The 16,906-nt window shown below is 35.2% G+C and overlaps 1 protein-coding gene across 2 annotated transcripts in view; it reads left to right on the top strand.

The window, feature by feature from the left end:
- Positions 1-16,906, top strand: part of LOC150087167 (protein white-like) — a 100,082-nt gene that overhangs the window by 68,800 nt on the left and 14,376 nt on the right. For both annotated transcript variants that reach the window (XM_090373000.1, XM_090373001.1), the window contains exons 12-13: positions 5,572-5,629; positions 10,162-10,239. In XM_090373000.1, coding sequence (XP_090229126.1) covers positions 5,572-5,629; positions 10,162-10,239 — 136 coding nt within the window. The remainder of the gene's footprint in view (positions 1-5,571; positions 5,630-10,161; positions 10,240-16,906) is intronic.

The following is a 16,906-nucleotide window of genomic DNA, read 5'->3' as shown; positions in this document are numbered from 1 at the left end:
CCTATGTAAACTCTAGAAGGAAAGAAATGAATCAGATTGGTCCACTGGATATTGATTGTTCAACTGTTGATGATCCTGCTCAGGTGGCTAACAAACTAAACAAGTATTTTGCATCAACATTCACACATGAGGAGTTATTCAGCGAGGGGAATGCCAGAGGTGTATTCAACTCTGGCAGTGAGCTAGATGATTTTGTGATAACTGAGAGAAAATTGGAGGAGAAATTGTTGAGGATAAACATAAAAAAGACACCCGGGGCGAATGGGATCTATCCAGTTATATTAAAGGAGGCAGCAAAGTAAGCAAGCAAACCCTTAGCCATAATTATATGAGCTTCTCTGGACTCAAGGGAGGTACCCATAGAGTGGAGATGTGCAAATATGACTCCAATTCACAAAGGAGGATCAAAGACTGACACAAGTAATTATAGACCTGTGAGTTTAACTTCTGTTCCAGGAAAATTAATGGAGGCACTGGTTAAAGAAGCACTGCAGGATCATCTAGACAAGACTTCAGTTATAGCTCAGACACAACTTGATTTTGTTAAGGGAAAGTCTTGCCTGACCAATTTGATTGGATACTATGATGCAATCACAAAAGAACTGGATGCAGGGAATAACTTTGATATTATATATTTGCATCTTAGAAAGGCTTTTGATACTGTTGCATATGGAAGACTGCTGCACAAATTGGAGCAGTGTGGCATTGGAGGCAAATTGCTGCTATGGATAAAGGGATGGTTGAGGGGGAAGAGACAGAGGGTGGTAATCAATGGACACTGCTCATCATAAATGTTATTAGTCTAGTCCCTCAGGATTCAGTATTGGGTCCATTATTGTTTTCTGTATTTATAAATGATATTGATAATGGTATATCAAGCTTAATGTCCAAGTTTGCAGACGATACAAAAGTTGGCAGGGTTGTTAAGGACACTACTGACGCTATGCTGCTGCAACAGGATCTGGAAAGGTTGAACAGATGGGCTGAGAGGTGGCAAATGAAGTTTAACATTGACAAATGTAAAGTACTGCATGTGGGAAACAGCAACCCCAGAGCAATGTATCAACTCTGTGGTACTACACTGACAGTGGTAAAGAATGAAAAGGACCTGGGGGTAATTGTGCAGGCAGATATGAAGTTCTCTGAGCAGTGCAGACGGGCTGCAAGAGTAGCTCATGGTGTCTTGTCAATGATATACAGGAATTTTTCTAGCAGGGATAAGGAGGTGATTATTCCCTTGTATAAGGCAATGGTCAGGCCACACCTTGAGTCCTGTATACAGGTTTGGAGGCCTCATTTCAAGAAGGATGTAGAGCTGCTGGAACGAGTACAGAGAAAGGCAACAAGATTAGTGAATGGAACAAAGGGTTGCTCTTACGAAGAAAGGCTGAAGTTTTGCAAATTACAGTGTCTGGAGACTAGTCACCGGCGAGGTGATCTGATAGAGGTGTATAAAGCCTTGGATGGTTTGAGCATACTCAATGCCGATGGGATTCTTCCTCTTGAATAATCTCCTGAGAGGGCATAAATTAAGATTGAGGAAAGACAGATGTAGGATAGATGTGTGGAAATTTGCCTTTAGCCAGCGGGTAGTTGGTTGGTGGAACAGACTTCCATCCCTTGTTGTGGAAGTTGATAGCCTAAATAAATTTAAGGCTCAGTTGGACAGGTATTTCGAACAAATGGAGGGGTGAAATGGAAGTTTTTTTTTTTAGCTGATGCTGCATAAGCTTGCTTTCTTGCATCATATGCCTCTGCTAATGCTTTTTTTTTTTTTTTTTTAAAGACTGTCGGAAGGTCTTAGCTACTTCATCAAAAATATCTTTACTGGTGGAACAAGTACTAGAATCTGTAGCCATGCATAAGATTATGTAGGGTTTAGGCTTAGATTTTGATTTTAGTTGAATCTGTAGAAATAGCAATATCCAGGTTTTGTGTTGGTAATGATTGGACAGTTTGGTACTTGTATACGGGCAGCACAGCATTGTTCTTTGAATTCTCTAAAGCATTTGCATAAGATGTGCTATGTGAAGCTGAAGATGAAAGAATATTAATGTTTTTTTCATTGTCCATAACTAGACTGTTAAGAATAAATTCTAAGTCACCAGGTTTTTCATAAATAAAATTAGTAGTTTCTTCAGTAAACAAAAAGTGTTGCTTTCATTAGTAAAAAATTCAACAATTTCTTTATGTATTTTATGAGCCTGAGCTCTAGCATCAGTCGGAGCATCAGCTATTGAAACAATAGTATTTGTTTGATGACAGTCTTGATTTTGAAAATTATCATTAGGAGATGAATATATTCTGACAAGACTTACCATACAGGATGCATTTTATTTTGCATCTGATTGACTTCATGTTATGTCCTGTGTAGGTCCCAAAGGAGGAAAATCCTCATTTGAAATGCTAGTACCAGTGACAACAGTTTTGTTAAACTGACAAACTGAATAGGTATTTTGCATCTACATTCACACATGAGGAATTCTTTTTGAAGTGGATGCCAGAATCAAAGCAAAGAAGGTTAGCAAACCCTTAGCCATAATTATGAGAGAATCTTTGGATTAAGGGCAGGTCCCTGTGGGCTGAATAGGTGCAAATGTATCTCAAAATCCACAGGGGGGGGTCAAAGGGTGACATGAGAAATTACAGATGTGTTAGCTTAACTCCTTTTTCCAGAGAAAATAATGGAGTCACTGGTTAAAGAAGTGATGCAGGATCAGCTAGATAGGGGTGCAGTTATACTTCAGTCACAGTGTGGGTTTGTTGAGGGGAGATCTTGCTGACTAATTTGATTGGATACTATGACAAAGGAACTGGAGGCAAAAAATAATTTTGAGATCATACTTGAATTTCAGGAAAACTTGAGATACTGTTGCACATAAAAGCCTGCTGTACAAACTGGAGCAGTGTGACATTAAGGGCAAGTTACGACTATGGATAGGGATGGTACATTTGAGGGAGATACATTTGCTCATCTCCAGTCCATGATAAGAATCCCTGAATCCAAGGACACTCATAATTATGGTTAAAGGTTTGCTTAAGTGTAGACTAATTTATGTCTGTTGTAGGCTTCTGCATTATGTGATAATTTATGTATATCCCATGCATTTTATTTATGTGCCCCAAGTCTCATCAGTTCATCTGACATCCATTTAGATCTAAGTCTTGAACAGTATTTCTTCAATATAAAAAGCTTAATACAGTGGCAGACAAAAAAAAACTGCATCACCTTAAAAAAGTAACATTTGTAGTGAGACGTGTCAGATAATGCTTCTATTGCATTAGACAGTAATTGCAAGGTATTGCTTCAGCCATTTCTATAAATATGGTGTTGGAAGGGATACATGCTCATTAGTTCAGCTGACATGAAGAAAAAAAAGTGTAGCTGTTGCTCTATCCCAGGAAGGATTTTCTACTGGTGATGTGAAGAGAAGACCTGGATCAGGTCATAAGAGAGTGACTACGCCTTCCCAAGATCGATATTTGAAATGACTATACTTTCATAATTGCCATGCTGGTGCTCCTGATCTAAAACTGTATTTTGAGATGGCCTCTGGTGTTGAAACAAGTGCACAAACTATCCAAAGACGGCTTTCAGAATGTGGTTTGTGTGCCTATCGGCCCAGGAAGAAGCCTTTTTTGACCCAACAAATGAGGAAGAAGTGACTTGCTTGGGTTAAAATGCATGTTTCATTTTAACGAAGCAACGGGACACTGTCATCTTTTCTGATGAATGAAATTCAACCTCCATGGCTTGGATGAGAAGTGATATGTCAGAAGATTAAAATTGGAGGCATACCATCCTGACTGCATAACACAGAATGTAAAGTTCCCTGCAAGTTAGATGGGATGGGGATGCATAACAAGCAAAGGGTTAGGGTGAATTAAGTTTATTAATGGAACGGTGAATGCAGAATGTTATTCACCTATCTTGGGGGAGTGCCTGAAACTCGTTATTAGGGATCACCACACAGACATCCAAAGCTGCATTTTTCAACAGGACTCAGCACCCTGCCACACAGCAAAATTGGTAAGTTTATGCTATTTAGATTTAATGATGAGTTTGTCTTCTTGTCTCACGAGGCTTAAAACGTACTTGCACCAATGTTTTTCTCATTTTTCTCCCTTAAGGTGCAGTCATACCTCAGAAATGCTGGCATTACAGTGTTGGACTGGCCTGACAGCAGTGCAGATTTGAACCCTATTGAAAATTGCCAGTACATAATTTCATCTAAAATTGCTCAGAAGAAGCCAACATGTAAGATTCAGCTGCAGGAGAGCATTGTAAGGGTGTGGTACCATGAAATTGGGTAACTGTATATCCAGAAGTTGATTGAATCTATGACAGATCGTTGCAAGGCTATAATTGCAGCTCGAGGAGGAACAAAAAATATTGAGGCCTTATTTTGCTGATTGACAGTATATAATACTATTATGTTAACTTGTTATTTCAGTTTTTACATGTAAATGCAATAAAATGTATGTTTGGTTGTCATGATTGCCATTTGCATGATTTCTCATATTTCTATTAATTATGCATTTTATCCTTTGGGAAGATATTTATGGCAATTAGGTATATCACGTGGATTCTTTTTATTGGATTTCATTCAAAAAGAAATATATTCCATCTAACAAATGCATTTCGAACATTTCTGCAACCCACTATTCAGTGCAAAACACATTATTTGCAAAATTCACAAGTGATACAGTTTTTTCTTGTCTGCCACTGTAGCTGTTACGATTACTTCTCTGAATGATTCTCATTTAGAATTCACTGTTGGTAACATCATCAGTTGGTCCCACTGCATAGGATTTAAAAACTGTCCATGAGACTATTGTAGTCACCTTTTCAAAGAGTAAAGGCCTTTGCTGTTACCTCTCCTCTTTGCAATGATTACATCTTGAAATTTGCAGTGATGTGAATAATAATGCCCTGAAACACAATGTGAGTTGTAGACTTGAAGGTAGTAAATGGTACCCTGTAAATCAAGTCATTTCGTGTTTTGTTTTTTCTTTAATGAATTTTATTTGCTGAACTTACGTTGATTGTTTCATGCATTTGCAGTGTAATTATATATTTGCATAATTTTTACTGAGCCCAGAAACAACATCAAGAAACATGAAAATAATTTTTCTTAAAAAATCCTAATTCACCGTATGATTTATGGCATGAAATTCTGAATTAACTTATATATATAATTGGTCATTCCCAAAAATAAGGAAATAATATTGTTTGTTTTTATTACCCTCTTTTTTGTATATATATTGAATTCCTCTACCATTCACTTCAGTTGCATAGAAAATATTAAACAAGTGGGTTATGTAGGTTAAACTGAATAAAAAAAAATTAATTTGGGAAGTGCAATGAATTGTTTAGCCATCAAAATACTTTATACTTCTATTAACCATTGTATGATTTGGCTTCTTGATGAGGTAGGATATGCATTTTTTTTTTATGTTAATCTTATTTCATACAGGAATTACTATCATAATTAACTTAACCTTTATTACAGGAACATATTTTTTCTTTATTAATAAAAAATTAAAACTGTCAAATTCTATCCTTTTTAGATGCCTGTTTTTATAATAGTTCCAGTTATCTTCATGAGTATCATATATTGGTCGGTGGGTAAGTTTAGAGTTTTCTGAAAATTAAGAATTGATATTTGTGAGCTAGAGCTTCCAAATATTTCAAACTGCATCCTGCAGACTGAATTTTAATTTAATTTCTCTTATTTAAAGCCATGCTTGCACTTACTTCCAAATTATAAAAAAATAACATTTCTTCCTCTAGCAGGTTCAAACCATTTCCTGCCTTCGGCAATAGGGTAGCAACGAAATTGGTGAGGGGAACAAAGGGGTGCTCTTACCAAGAAAGGCATAAGTGCTGCAAGGTAATCTGACTGAAGTGTATAAGGCTTTGAATGGTTTGAGCAAGCTCAGTGCTGATGGGATTTTTCCCCTTGCTCGGATTACGCACGTGAGGGGGGGTATAAATTCAAATTGAGTAAAGACAGTTGCAGAATAGATGTGTAGAAATTTGCCTTTAGCCAGCAAATGGTTGATGCCGGAACAAACTTCCATCTGTTGTTGTGGAAATTGATAGGTTAAACAGATTCAAAGAAAAACTGGACAAACTTTTGGAGTGAACGGAAAGGTGAAATGGGAAGGTTTTTTTTTTTTTTGGCTGATGCTGTATAAGCTTGCTTTCTTGCATCATATGCCACTACTAATGCTAATTTTAGATACATCAGGTGGGATACTCTTCTCAACAAATCCAGCCTAAAGTTAGACTGGAATCTTTAGTCTGGATTGAATGCCGCTTTGTGTGTTTAGTAATGAGTTTCAAAGCTGAAATTTAAATTAATTATTTTTTTATGGAAACTGATAAAAAATATCAGCGGGTTTACTCAATTTCCTGGATTGTATATATTTTAAATGATTTGAAAGAATTGTGTTACTAATTTTCAGCAATAATAATCAAGTAGTAAAGAAATTTGAAATAAAGATTCAGCTTAATTTTGAGTTTTCAGTTTTGCATTACAGATGGTGCAGTGCAGTTGGATTCTATATGTTCAGTTTTTGTACTTTTACTGGGCCCCCTTTTCCAGGATCCAAATTTATTTTAATTTGGTGAAAAACTTGTTCTCCAAGTTTCGTTACAGGATGACAAAATTGGTTCCCCAAATATTATTTGATTTAAACACTAATTCTTCCAAAAATTAGTTGGTATCTTGCTTCTCCACTTTGCATTCTATAGTTGGTAGCCAGCAGATTTTCAACTGCAGTGAGTAAATGTTATGGTCTTATGAATTTACGATAAAGTCTGTTGGTTTTATTTCAGAATTCATAGAGCTTCTGCTAGAAGTAAATTAAAAATGGCTGTAGAGCATGTAATTAGCAAGTTAATGTATGCAGTGTGTTAGATTTTTATTTCTTAAATTAAGTGAATTTTTTCTTTTTTTTGTAGTTAGTAGAAGGAAAAATTTAATTATTTATTGATTTACTGAAAATATATATAATAATTATCTTCGCTTAACTGCACATCTCTCTCTCAGAATGTACTATTCAATCCACATTTCGTAATATTGAATAAACTGAACAATCATAGGATACTGTCAATGTAATGCAATTTTACTTATTTCCTCCTGGATTTAAATAAAAATTGAAATGTAAAACATATTTAACATTTTGGCTGTGATTTATGTATTTAGTGAACTGGTAACAGAAAGCAATGACTTTCATTTGCACACTGAGAACATTTCATTTATATACATCTGTCATATTATTCAATCAGCATGTGGCAACAAACATAATATTTGGTGCTTCAGCCACAATATATAGTATTTGAATAGTCTATGTCAGTGGCGTGCAAACTTATTTTGCTCACAACCCCATAATGTAAACGCCAAGGTAGGATGACCAGATTTTTAGAGAAGCAAAATGGCATTTTATAAATTGTAGTAGAAAATTTTATTCGAGTACTGAGAAATGAATAAAAAAATTGTTTCCATTTTAATTTACATAATAAAATAATTGTTTTATATTTTTAAATACAGCTTTTTCTAGCAACACTTCTTTTGGCTTTTTTAACATCTGTCTGATACACTGCTTTTATCACCTCTCACATCAAATTTTAAAGCAAATGTCTTTATTGATTCTTTTTGTTTTTAAATATCTGACAGTTTGTTGGCCAATACCAATTCTTCAGCATTTTTTTTTTTCCAGTAACACCATTTTCAAGTTGTTCTATCACTTTGAGCTTGTTAATGATAGTTAAAGTAATGCATTTTCTTTTTATTACACTTTTCAATTCTTTAGAACCCAAAATTATATAAATGTTAACTTATGTACATATATATGTATAAAGAAGTATGCAAATGAAGCAATATAAGCAATATCGCTTAGGTCTCTACATCTACAGTATTGAAAAAGTAATTTTAACAACAGGTATTTTAGCTTTTATGTACACAATAATTTTATTTAAAAATTGCCACAACCCCTTTAATTTATCCTGCGACCCCTCTGGGGGTCGCACCCCATAGTTTGCACACTGACCTACGTGAAACTTATAAATGAAATTTTCAATGGCTTGCCAAATATAAAATTTCATGAAAATCTATCCACTGGGAGTTCAGTTATTATATGTGGACAAAGAGACGGATGGATGTGTAAAGACAATAGCTGCTTTCCTTGTATTTGCAAAAGTAATATTGCAAAAGTAGAGGAATACATCCTCCAATTTAGAAAGCAAAGATTTATTTTTAAAGAAAATGAATGTAGGGGTGGTAACTGTTCTATCCCTTTGTGGCCATATCAAAGTGTTCAAGTTGCTGATTGATGTCAGTCAAAAGCATTTCCCTTCCCTGTCTTTTTTTTTTTTTTTAATAATTAAGTTTACATAGTTCTTAGAATTTGATACTTGTAATCACTTATTAGTAGCCTACAATGGAGAAATGCATGTGCAGCTTCTAACAAAAAAAAAAGAGGTTAATGTTTACAAGTGGGTACCTGTGGCGTGATTCCACATTTGAAAAGCGTTATGCCTAACTGATCACGTGACATGTATGTCGAGATAACTGCCTAGAATGAACCTTGTGTAATTGCCAGGAAGTTTGTGTTAATTAGAGTATACGGAAACACAGGGTACCCTTTTTTAAACATTTTGAAGATGAGAATGAATACAGTCTTGCTGCTGGTTTGAAATCGGGAAAATAGTTTGAAGGGAAACTCGTTTCCCGATTTAAAATTGGCACCAAGATGGCATTCACTCTCTTTGCATTCATTCGCATATTCAAAATGTTTAGAAAAGGGTAACCAGTGTTTTCATATACTGTAACGCAAATTTGCTGGCTTTAGTCGGTGAAAAGAAGGCATTCACTCTACCACTGGGAGTTCAGTTATTATATGTGGACAAAGAGACGGATGGATGTGTTGCAAAAGCATTTTGCAACACATCCACTATTTCTTGTGAAAAAACCAAAGTAATTAGGCAAGGTGCAGTCTAGTCAGTTCTCTCTGTCACTCGACATACATGTCTAGTTAGTAGCAGCGACGCTGATCAAACATGGCATCATGCCTCACCTTCGGAAAAATCCACGGCAGGGGGGGGGGGATAACCATTTGAAGGCATTAACAGAAATAAATTAATTTTTATAATATATACTTTATACAGTCACCAAAGGAGATAACACCTTCTTTGGTTGTTTTATTGTAGCTGATATACCAGTGTTAATAGCAATGGACCATATATTTCTTGTGAAAACATATATGGCTGGGTTTTGATCTCGAGCATATATTTCTTTATATTGCACGGCAATATCAAAACATGCAAACCTTGTTGAATAGTCAAAAAAAAAAATGCCCTGTATTTAGGAACAAAAAAAATGAAAGCCATCCCCCTTGGGCTGTTAGTAAAAATTTAGCTTATCCAAAACACCACTTTCACTGCCAATATGGCACAAGTTGCTGACTGGCAAGCACCTTGACTAAGCTGCCCTTTTCTTCTTACTTTTAAAGTTTTAAAGCAAAATGAAACAGCCATTTAATTTATGCTTGCAGAGTGGTAACACAAAAAATTAATTACTCAATAACATAGCAAAAATTTCGTCTTAATTTTTCTGTTTCATCAACAAAAATGTGAAATTCAAAAAACTGCAAAACCTTTATCACACACTTGGTTGATACAGATCACATATCTATATCAAATTTAGCAACCATTTCTTATTGCTGAACAGATTTCAGTACAACCTCCTGTATCATTTCTTATTATTGAGTTTAAGACATTTAGATAGGCCTCATTTTCTGATCCGAAAAAAAATTATCCAATAAAAAAAAACAGTTGCTGGACTTTCAGCCAGGCCCTATACTGTAAAAATTATCCATCAAAAATATTTGAACATGTGTGTGTGCGCACACACATCTTCTCAGTGGGTTCCTCTATTTTCCAAGTTGATCCAGCTTACACTTTACATGTGATAACCCAATTAAGAAAGAAAAATTGGGAGATGGGAATTTTTGACTGCCATTGCATTCCAATGTAACTGTGTCAGATATTACAAAAAGTGCACTAAATGAATTCTTAATTAAGTGTTCACAGAAATAAATTTCAAGTGGTTTTGCTTTTATCTCACTATTTTTGTTTTTCTTAATATCTTACAGGACTTCAGAGAGATCCATTTCTGTTTTTGATGTGTGTTCTTGTTGCTGTTCTTGTGGCAAATACTGCATGCTCCTTTGGTATGGCTGTTTATCTGTTCATTGTTTTTATCACTATAGTATATCTCTTTGATTTTTACCCATATTTCTGTGAATGACATATACCTGAATGTTATGAAATTACATGTGGCTATTTGAATTTTCTCATTAACCAACATTACCTACTGCTGTGATTGAGTAATAGGAATATAAAATAAAGTACCCCAGGAAGTTAAAACCTCTTATGCTACATTGGAGTGTGAAGGCATGATATAGGGTTTTAGGATCTGTGTAACCATAGCTGTGAGGTTATGTAAGTATCCAGAGTTCAAGCCTATGTGACTACTAATATAATGCTGATGATGTATTTCTGCTGTCTTTTGTGGTCATCCTAATGTATAAACAGGATGACCACATTTATTATTTATTTATTTTTTTTTTGTTTCTGGAATCATCACATCCAAGAGTATCTTCAATAAGTCTTTAAATGGATTGCAGAGACAACGGAATCAGAATTGGACCAAAAATGTTCCCAAAGACCAACAAGATATATCCAAAAAATTTGGTATTTATTGGACTTTTCATTCTCATGCTATGTCCGAATGATTGTGATCAATGTATAGTTAATCTGACCTATCTATAATTTTTCAATGCACAATTTGAAAAGATTTTGGAAGTGAAGTTATATTATGGGTAAAATTGGAAAAATACTCTTCAGCAATTGATTTGCTTTCATTATACATTCATCTGTCCATCAAATCATAGTTGTTATTTTTTTTATGTAATGTTATTAGCTGGTATTCATTGTTTTTCAATAAAATGAAGTTTGTTTTTATTTATGCACTGAGGTCTTCAGAAAATAAAATTAAACTGAATTTTATCTGCCATTAGAGCTCATTCTCTTCCTAAGTGTTGTGGACAGATTTTTACATTGAGTTCTGATGGCACCCTGAATGGAAAATTTGTGAAGCCCTCAATACATTTATTATCATACATATTACTGAAACAAGTTAAACATGACTTGTTACCTGTGATTCCTCATTCATTAAAAAAAACCAAGATAAAGAAACTGCTAAGTAATAGTGATCATAATATATTGATATGAGTCTACTTAAAGATTTTGCTTTTGTAAATGTGATTACAATGGTTGTAGACAATATTTAAATTACTTTCAATGGGACCAATTGGTGATGTTACCAACAATAACAAATTCTAAATGGAAGCATTCAGGGAAGTAACTATAGAAGCTACTAACCTTTTTTATACCAACTAACAGATGCTGTTCAAGATTTAGAACATTTTGGTCTAAATCTTAACAATATCTGTTAGTTGTCAGATGAACAGATGAGACTAGTGGTAGAGAAAAAAATGCATGGATTGATTATAAATTAACAAGGAACACAGAAACCTACAGTAAGTACAAACTAGTCTGCAATTAAATCGCTAAGGGGAGTAGGAAAGTTTTTTGGCTAGAAATGCAAAAAATTGTTTGCTTACATTAACAGTGAAAGGAATGGGGTGAACCACACTGACTCATTAGATATGAATAGCATAACTGTTGATGATCCAATTCAGGTTGCTGACAAGCTAAATAAATATTTTATATTTATAAATTATATATATCATTATAAATAAATAACAGAGGTAGTTCAGCCTTAAAGAGACTATGCAAGATAGTGTAGAATTTTTCTCACTATGGTTTGTGCTCGTTAACAGGCATGGAATACAGTTAAATAGACAGAGTGAAAGAATATTTAGAACATGAGCTGTGTTAGGGTAACTAAGAGTAAAAACAGTTGCATGCACACTGATGTTAGGAGCAAAGTAATTGAATTTGAATGTGGGGAGTACAATGTGTTCAGAAAATATGGTGTGTGTGGGGGGGGGGTTATTAAGAAGCGCGTAACATCAAAGGTAATGCATCCACTTCAGATGGGTAGCCAGTGTAATGTTCAGTCAGTTTGGGATAAGCACTGGGTAAACAAAAATGAGAGTAGGAGTAATATATAGGCCTGATGACTGTGATGTGGGAGTGGGCCAGTAAACCAGATTCTTATAATGAGGAATTTTAACATTTGTGTGTTGGTCACAAACACAGTAGTAAGGCTTTTGTGGATTTATTGGGTGACTGTTTTGTACACCAGCACATTAGAGAGGGTGCAATACAGTCAGTTCTGCTATTACTTGCATTTTAGTGAAGAGAATTTGCTCCAACACTACTGATATATTAGGGAACAATACGAATATAATGCGATTTTCACATTGGCTTATGTGCGATTTTGTCTGCGAGTAACACCAGGTGAACGCAAAACCAAGCTGAATTAACAGACCTGTGCAGCAATACATACAAGTTTACAATTGTAGAGTTTTTACAGCTGTAGAGTTGATATTGTTAATTGAGAGAAATTTTATGGAGATTATAGCATGTATTAACAGATTAAATGCGACACTCACAACTCACATATATATTTTAACTGAGTCAGGTGTGGATCTTGAGGAGTTGTACTAAAATAATAGTAATTGCTACTGATGGTAACACTAAGGTACTGGGGAAATAAAGCATCAAGGGCTGCTTTATGCTCTTGCTGGGTAGTAATGATTTAAGATTTTAAGCTGAGGAAAATGATCTGGAGACTCACAGCATTGCTTGTGCTCGACAATTCCCTGAACAGCCTACGATATTTTTTTTTCCTGTAAAAGTAGTATTCATTGCATCAAACACAACTTCACTGATTCAATCAATGGATCAGAATGTCATTCGAAATTTCTCTACTGCCTGTCTCCTCAACCAGTGTCTTAACGATAAGTAGTCAATCAGGGATTGGTGGTGGCCCTTCAACATTTATGCAATAGCTGTATGTGTATGTGTATAACTTGTTGGCTCGCCGTGTGGTTTACAAGTAAATTTTGAATTTATGGTGTTAACAGCATTTAATTTCTATTTGGTAGTTAAAAGGAATAACACTTTACTGTATTGGGTGTTTTTTTTTTTTTTTTTAGGAGCATTAGCAACTAAGGCCATATTGCTCCGGAGATATGCGGTGATCATTCCTGACCTTTCAGCATCCTCAGTATTTGGAGGTTAAGGGCTCGAACCCCAGTCTAATCATGAAGCGTGTGCTATGCACTGCTGCACCTGGCTACAGAGGCACCATGAAATGAAAAAATAAATTATTAGAATCTATAGTACTGTGCATGAGTTGAAGTTTGAGAAACATTTATTTTTGTTATTCTGAATTTAGCCCCTTTTTTTTTGTGTGTGGAGGGGGTGGTTAACAAATATTGTAGACTACAATTTGTGTTTATTTCATACATGGCTGAAATGTTTAAAATTCTTTGAAAGACAACTGTTAGGGCTATACTAGATGAGCACTTGAACCATGGCAATGCCTTCCAACACCCAGTTTTACAGGAAGCAAAGGGTAAAGGCATTCAAACTAGATGGGTGCTTTGGATGACATTAGCTGGCGAATGCCTGCCAATGCTGGTGGAAGTGCAAACGCCTTGGCATTTGTATAGCTCGAGGAGACATTCTCCCCGTGCATGGGGGTGGTTGGCCTTAATTCGTTTATTATACTTTGGGGAAGACTATGTTTGACACAGAGGAGTTTATTTGTGAGATGGAAAGGAGGCTTCCTTTGTACAACATGTTATTAAAAGACTACTCCAACAAAGAAATAAAGACAAATTGAAATTAAAAGAAATGTTTCGGAACTGGGATGAATTATGTAATGGTGATAAAAATCAGAAAGCTTAGTTCTGAACCTTATATTTATTGTAAATATTACATCTATTTTAGTACTGTTTCATTAGTTAAAAAAATACAAGTTTGTTTACTTGCAGAGACAATTTATTGGCAGATTCCTCTGGTTATCTGTGTATGGAATCATGAATGTATATAATTTAGGTTAATAAAGAACCTTATTATTATTAAATAAGATCAAAACAGTAATCAGGAAAACTGCCAAAGAATATTCAGCACAACTAATGTTGGCATTAACAAAAAATAATCGCATGTGATCTCTGTCTTCTTTCAAAATTCACTTTGAACCTTCTGTTTCAAACGTAACTTTGGTCTCTTTCTTTTTTGAAAAGTATTGTGAAAGGCTGAAAGCACACAGTAACCCACAAAGTACAGAGTTGTTGCCAGCATGATACACAGAAAAACTAGGAATTTCTTGATATAAAAAACATGACTGAAAGAATTGCAATGGATCGTTTTTGTAAAACAAAAAGATCTTTCTTCATTTCTTTAATGTGTATTGCATCTACTAATGCAAAATAAAGGAAATTCATCTATTGCAAGCCACACCGGAAATGGAAAAGTTGTGTAAAACTGATAACACTGCACTTTTTTTCATAAAAAAAAGTTTCCTTTTAGGGAACAATATTGGTACAGCACATTTCCTGGATGTATATTCGATCTTCTGATGCAGCAGTTCCCAAACTACTGAGACTTATGAACCCCTTCAAAAAAGAAAACCCAGTATGAACAATGGGTTTTCTGAAAAGGAAATGAAGTTTAATGTGTGAAACAACTCAACTTTATTCTTATACAAATACATAACTTTATCATCAATTTTAAATATGGATACAATTATTTTATACACTAATCGTATATAATAATTGTATCATTGTGATTCTGTCAGTATATTTTTTTAAGAAAATAAACATATTACATGGATCCTAGTTTGGGAAATGCTGTTCTTATGAAATTTCAAGAAAATATTTCTATTGAGAGCTGCGTTACAAACTTCGAAAGCTGGTGTATTTGCATGAACATTTGTAAAATCAAACAGTAGTAATCCTTCATTGCATGGAAAGTAATCCATTACAGTGTGGGTAGTGGAGAATATTTTCTGTTCTCACAGAATGAAAGCACTGGTCAATATTCAATCTGGAAATAATGCCAAGTGGTGGGAAGATAGTAACATTGGTGTTTTTTTTTTCTGAGAAGTCCCGTGCAGTAAAATCAAATAAGTAGTTACCCTTTATGTTACCGAAAGTAATTTTGTAAGACATCGTCTTACAAATACCATAATCTTTAAGAATAGTGGATAGAAATAAAAATAATTTTACATACAAAGAAAACAACATTTCAATTAGTGGAAGTTGGCCTGTCGGGTACAGCACATAAAGCATAGATGTAAACATCTATGCTTTATGGTTATGATTGGTTATTATGATGTGGTTACAAAGGAACTGGATGCAAAAAATAATTTTGATATCATATACTTGGATTTCAGCAAAGCTTTTGACACTGTTGTGCATGGAAGACTACTGTACAAATTGGAGCAGAATGGTATTAAGAGTAAGTTGCTACAATGGATAAAAGGATGGTTGAGTGGGAGAAGACAGAGGGTGGTAATCAATGGGCGCTGCTCTTCATGGACTAAGTTATTAGTGGAGTCCCACAGGGTTCGGTGTTGGGTCCACTGTTGTTTTGTATATTTATCAATGATATTGATGAAGATATATCAGTCTTAGTATCGAAGTTTGCAGATGATACGAAGGTTAGCAGTGTGTTACTGCAACAGGATCTAGAAAATTTGGGCAGATGGGCTGAGAAGTGGCAACTGAAGTTTAACATTGGAAAATACTGCATATGAGTAGAAGTAACCCCAGAGAAACATACCAACTGTGTGGTACTACACTTAAGGAGGTAGAAAAGGAAAAGACCTGGGAGTAATTGTGCAGTCAGATATGAAGTTTTCTGAGCAATGCAGACAGGCTGCCATACAGGTCATGGGGTATTGTCAATGATATACAGAAATTTTGTTAGCAGGGAAAAAGGAGGTGATTGTCCCTCTGTATAAGGCAAGGGTCAGGCCACACCTTGAGTACTGCGTGCAGGTCTGGAGGCCTCATTTTAGGAATGATGTAGATTTGCTTGAGCGTGTACAGAGAAGGGCAGCAAGATTGGTGAGGGGAATGAAGGGATCCTCTTACTAGGAGAGGCTTAAGTACTGCAAATTGCAGCAGCTGGAGACTAGACACCTGCGAGGTGTATAAGGCCTTGAATGGGTTGAGCACGCTGAATTCTGATGAGATTCTTCCACTTGTTCAGATTATGAACCTAAGGGGGCATAAATTGAAATCGAGGAAGGACAGATGTAGAATAGATGTGCAGAAATTTGCCTTTAGCCAGCAGGTGGTTAATTGCTAGAACAAACTTCCATCTGTCGTTGTGGAAGTTGATAGGTTAAATAAATTTAATGAAGAACTGGACAAATATCTTGAGGGGATTGTTTTGTAATTTTTTTTTTTTTTGCTGATGCTGTATAAGCTCATATGCTTGCTTTCTTGCATCACATGCCACTACTACTACATCAGTATTGATTTCTGCATGACGGTATAAAATTTTGTGTTTTTTTTTTGCTAATTAATCTTAGAAGTTCATAAAAACTTCTCGGGAGGCTTTCTAACATAATATAAAACTGTCCTGTTTTTAACCTATTTGAATTTTCTGGATGAAGCAATCATTGTCGTTCTCTTTCTACTCGCAATCAACACTATACAAAAATGCACAATGCACCATCTTGAAACTAGGAATAGAAAAAGTGAATCGTTGGTGACATCCAATGAAATGTTAGAAGAACCCTGTCTAGTTTGAAACGATCTGACATTAGAAGCGCTACATGTAGTTTGTTTTGGAGGTGTTCATGATGCCAGTTGATGCTCGCGCTTTAAGTGCCCGTCTAGTGTTGCC

The sequence above is a fragment of the Mastigoproctus giganteus genome, chromosome 4 (genome assembly GCF_048544385.1).
Source record: "Mastigoproctus giganteus isolate SK-2022 chromosome 4, ASM4854438v1, whole genome shotgun sequence".
Classification (NCBI taxonomy): Eukaryota; Metazoa; Arthropoda; class Arachnida; order Uropygi; family Thelyphonidae; genus Mastigoproctus; species Mastigoproctus giganteus.
The sequence above is the reverse complement of the archived record's forward strand: the minus strand, read 5'-3'. Positions and strand labels throughout refer to the sequence as shown.